This window comes from Asparagus officinalis, chromosome 7 (genome assembly GCF_001876935.1).
Source record: "Asparagus officinalis chromosome 7, Aspof.V1, whole genome shotgun sequence".
In the NCBI taxonomy this organism is placed as follows: Eukaryota; Viridiplantae; Streptophyta; class Magnoliopsida; order Asparagales; family Asparagaceae; genus Asparagus; species Asparagus officinalis.
The window spans coordinates 51,787,578-51,792,102 of NC_033800.1; the positions used below are offsets into that span (position 1 = coordinate 51,787,578).

The 4,525-nt window shown below is 35.9% G+C and overlaps 1 protein-coding gene across 1 annotated transcript; it reads right to left on the reverse strand.

The window, feature by feature from the left end:
• Window positions 2,654-4,525, reverse strand: LOC109851070. The gene is made up of 2 exons (XM_020421178.1): window positions 3,926-4,525; window positions 2,654-2,871 (listed from the first exon to the last, which is right to left on the reverse strand). Exons 1-2 carry the CDS (start codon window positions 4,308-4,310, stop codon window positions 2,798-2,800), a joined length of 459 nt encoding a protein of 152 aa, XP_020276767.1. The 5' UTR covers window positions 4,311-4,525; the 3' UTR covers window positions 2,654-2,797.

Sequence of the window (4,525 nt, forward strand, 5' to 3'; positions counted from 1 at the left end):
AGAGAGAGAGAGAGAGAGAGAGAGTACTTGAATAGGGAGGAGACGCGATAACGAGTCAGTCCCATCAAATGGCAAGTTCGTAACTTCCAATGGGCTTTTTTTGAAAATTGATACTTTTGGGCCTCGTCACAAATACTGTGTGTATTTGGGGCTTATCCACATGGGATAGAATACAAGGGGCATCGTCACATAAAGTTTCCGCTTTTGGGGCCTCAACACAATTTTCCCAAGTTTTAGATATGTTATAGATTGGAAATTCTTAATAGCTAATACTACAAACTTTTAGTCAACCATACATAGACCGTATAGAATACTTTCAGTAGCATGTGGTTGATTTTGTATGTTTTCCTTATAAATTACTGGTTTTTCTTTTTCTATTTTTGGTACTGGACACTGCAGATCTGCATATTTAATAGCACTAAATCCATTAACTCCAAATGTTTAAACAAAGTTCGAGAATAATTATGGACGGAATCCACTCAGAGGGGTAATAACTTAAAGATTTTGTGTAAAAAGAAAATATAAAGATCTGGGGGTCTAATACACAAATTAGAAAGAAGTTTGGGTCTAATATGATTAAAACTTTTTTTTTTGCACTCTGAATCAACAAACATAGAACGTATCCAGCGGGAATGGTTCATGAGATTAAATATGCATCTAAATTATGTCAACTCTTTTACCAGTTCATATCTGAAATTCAATGATCCAAATGCTGGTATCTTTTGGTGCACATTTAACGTTATGAATCATGTTGTACTTAATGCTTTTCCCACCAAATAAAGGCCTAATGTGAAGTGGGTAACGAACTATAATACAAACAAATTTCCACCCTACTTGTAACAACCACTAGTAAATCATTTATACTTCCCTCTGTCTGTCTCATAAGTCAACATCCCTTTACGGGAATTTTTGAAAGCTTTAGATAAGGTACGGAAAATAAGAAATTATTGATAGTTAATACTGTAAACTTTTTGTCAATCTTAACCAACTTGAACGAGTAAAAAGTTTCTTACATTAAAAATTGAATACGACCTTGATAAACGAGACAACTCTCTTTCGAACAATTCAAACCAATATAGAATTCCTCTTTAACGAACTTCCCCTGCTACAAACATAGTATGATTAGGACTCCTCATCGAATAATAATAATCTATCTATATATATAAAACATACGATTCCACGAGAATTGAAACCTAAGGTGTTCTCAACAATGGAACGTAATGGCTCTCCTTCAACGAGAAACAGGTGGAGAAAAGATTTCAGCGTGAAACAAGAGCTCCTTTCAGGCCTCATGGATTTCGCGACCCACATGGCCGGCCTTCCATCAAAAGAGAAGGAGAGGGTTCGATCGAGCAGCAGCAACGAGATTATGATATATCTGATCGATGACATGGTGAAGCACCTGCACGACATGGAGAACGCTATAAGTTCTCTGAAAGCAGACCTCGGCTTCGGCGAAAACGACCCTGGCAGCGTCGACGACGGTGACAGCGGCGACGACGACGGCGTTAGAAACAATTGATCTGATGGCGACAACTTCGTTTAGTTTTGTATTAGGTTTTCTCCCCGCCCTCTTTCTGACTGATCAGTTTCTCTGTTTTTTTTGCTGTGCGTCCGTTTGGAAGTTTAAGTATCCGTGGATGTCAGAATTGGATATTATTACTTGTTCATCTTCGGTATTGCCTCACAATTAAGTTCTCTTACGTGGTATATATTTACTTAAAACTTTTTAATCTTTTAATATATTAAGGCTTGACATTTCAGTGGCATGTGGTTAATTTTGTATGCTTTCCTATAGATTACTCCAATTACCGATTTCTCTTTTGCTCTATTGGTATTGGACGCTCCGAATCTTCGTATTTAATAGCCCTAAATCTATTAATTCCAAGTGTTAAAATTTTTACTTCGATAATAAGTATGGACGGAATCCGCTAGAGGGTGTTATTTCAAACAAATTAACTATGTAGGGTTATAAACAGAAAATAAGAATATGTGAGGGTTTATTATACAATTAAGAAATAATTTAGCATCTACTATGATTAAAATAAACTTTTTTCAGTGAGACAGGGGTCTGATTCACAAATAAGGGTCTAACGCGAAGTCAGGAATTAGTATACAATACAAACAAATTTCATAACCTCTACCCTACTTCTACCCTGCTCGTAAACCTATACTCATAGATAGGAGGATCCAAAGATTCAATATTCATGATACAATAAATGCTACAGTGAATTACAAAAAAGAATTACTATAACGAAAACAAAAAAAGAGGGTCGTGTTTTGCACGGGGTGCACACTAGTATTAGAGCTAGAAGAAAGAGTGCCCATAACAGATCAAAAAATATATCCCCAATTTCATCTCGCAATAGGTCATCAACGAAAGCAATTGCTGTAAGCTACCCAAAGGAAAAATTTTAGCCTTTAAAGGTACTTACTTTGGCATGTCAAAACTAAGACAAACCAAGTAAACAGTCAGCGATTCTCAATGCATATGATCCTAATAAGATTATAAAGACTTGGAACTTGTTTTACTTCTTTTGACCTTCATAAGCTTCATTATTTTCCTCTCTTTCCTCGGTAGGCTTCCTGCGTTTTCCCCTATCCAGATCACCACCAGTTTCTGAACCATGAAGGATGAAAGTAATCAGTTTTAATTAAAATTTAAAATAAGACATGAGAAATTTGAAGATGTCAAGACAATGCTCTTGTTTTGGATGCAAAACACACAAAAAATAAACAATGACAGAGTGACAGAAAATGACATGATCAAGATTAGAAGTGGTCGTTCAGCAGCAAATCAATCGGTTATAGTTGATTTAATCATGCTTCCAGATCCCTGCCCCTCCCTGACGATGTCCTTGGTCGCTGTTTCTGACAGCAAAAGAAATGTAACAATCAGTATTTTACGAGAGGACAATGTAAAGTTAACGTAATGAAACAAAAGTGAAATACTCATAAACCATGCCAATTTATGATGGTTGCAATTCAAGAAAGTTTGAAATCTTGAACAAAAACACACCAGAGCCCGTAAGAATGTCCGTGGGGCAAAGGGGAAAGAAATAAAAAAACTAACCATCTAAAACAAGGGAAAGAAAATAAAGGGAAAAAAAACTAACCATCTAAAACGAGGGCAAGAAAATAAAGTAAACGAAACTCGCAAAACATGAGCACTACAATATGTACTGGAAAAGAAAACACAAGTCCACGGAAGCTGCAATTAATAAATGAAATTTGAAGCTGCCATGATAACTGTTACATTACCAGCCATTTCAAGAGAATTAGAACGCAGCAACACCAGAAACTTGCAAAAATACAAAGGAAGCAAGAAAATATTGTTCCCTTCCGCACTGAAGAATAGGAATTGCAAAAAAACATTGTATCATGAAGGACTAATGCAATAAAAAATATTCTCAACATTTTGTCAGTGAGAGAATCAGAGGGAATCAGCAAACAGAAAAAATTTCTCTCATTATGAATATGACTAAAATTATTCACCAAAAGTGGGACATGGTTCACAGATCAAATGAATCACTGGGAATTTATGAATCTATATCGTATGTCTAAAGTAACCATCTTCCAAAAGAAACAAATAAACCCACAGAAAAACTAACTTACAACATTTACGGTCATAGCATCCATCTATAGCATGCCATATCGAAACTTCTACGCTCAATGCTGTCTTGCATTTTACACCAATTCAAGAACTTTGAAATTTTAAATGCAGATAAACAAGAAACCATGCAAAAATGTCATAGAGTCAATAAAAAAAGTTGCAGCGAGGAACAGAACCTCAAGAAAACACCAAAATCATCAAGAACAAGGTGATTATCCATCCCCCGGTTTAGTGATCATCAAAAGAATAAAGAGATAAATGAACAAATGTACATTAACGCGTCTGTAAATAATATTAACAAAAAATGCTCACCATTGTCCTTGTTGCCATCGTTTGGTGAATCATCCCTCACATATTGACGCAGTTCTTTAAGAACTCTTAATCCAATTCTACGCATATATCTGAATATTTGAACAGTGTTTACAATAAGTTCTTCACTGTATACCTCGGTATTCAACTCCTTCCTTGTGTCAAAGATGTCCTTTAGTTCTTCATTTGCTGTCATAAGATCCTTGTAAGCAATTTTTGCAAGACCCCCATCATCAGCTGATGGTGTCTTGTAATAAATAGGCTGATCATTGACATCGTTATACTTCTCTTGAAGAATCCTATTTGCATCGGTAATTAACCCATCAATATCATCCACCATGTAAATCATCTTGTCCCTATCGGTAGTGAATGATGCGTATGCATTCATAGTATATAAGAACCCTTTCAACCTTGCTGAAAGGACAATGTAGCAAGCACCATCATCCTAATCATCACTACTAAAATTGCCAGATTTTTGCCCTTTCCTAAAGGTTGTCGATGACCACCTCCAACAACATCTTCAACAACTTCTTGCATTCCCATTAGCGTTTTCAATTATCTTGTCTTTCTCAAACCCTTCCAAACTCCTTATCCATGGGATAG

Bases quoted from the DNA above. Each gene is read 5' to 3' on its own strand.
- LOC109851070 (XM_020421178.1), bottom strand. From the start codon at position 4,310: ATGAATGCATACGCATCATTCACTACCGATAGGGACAAGATGATTTAC. The intron at 2,872-3,925 runs GTGAGCATTTTT...TTTTGCTGTCAG, and splicing joins CGATGGCAACAAGGACAATG to AAACAGCGACCAAGGACATC.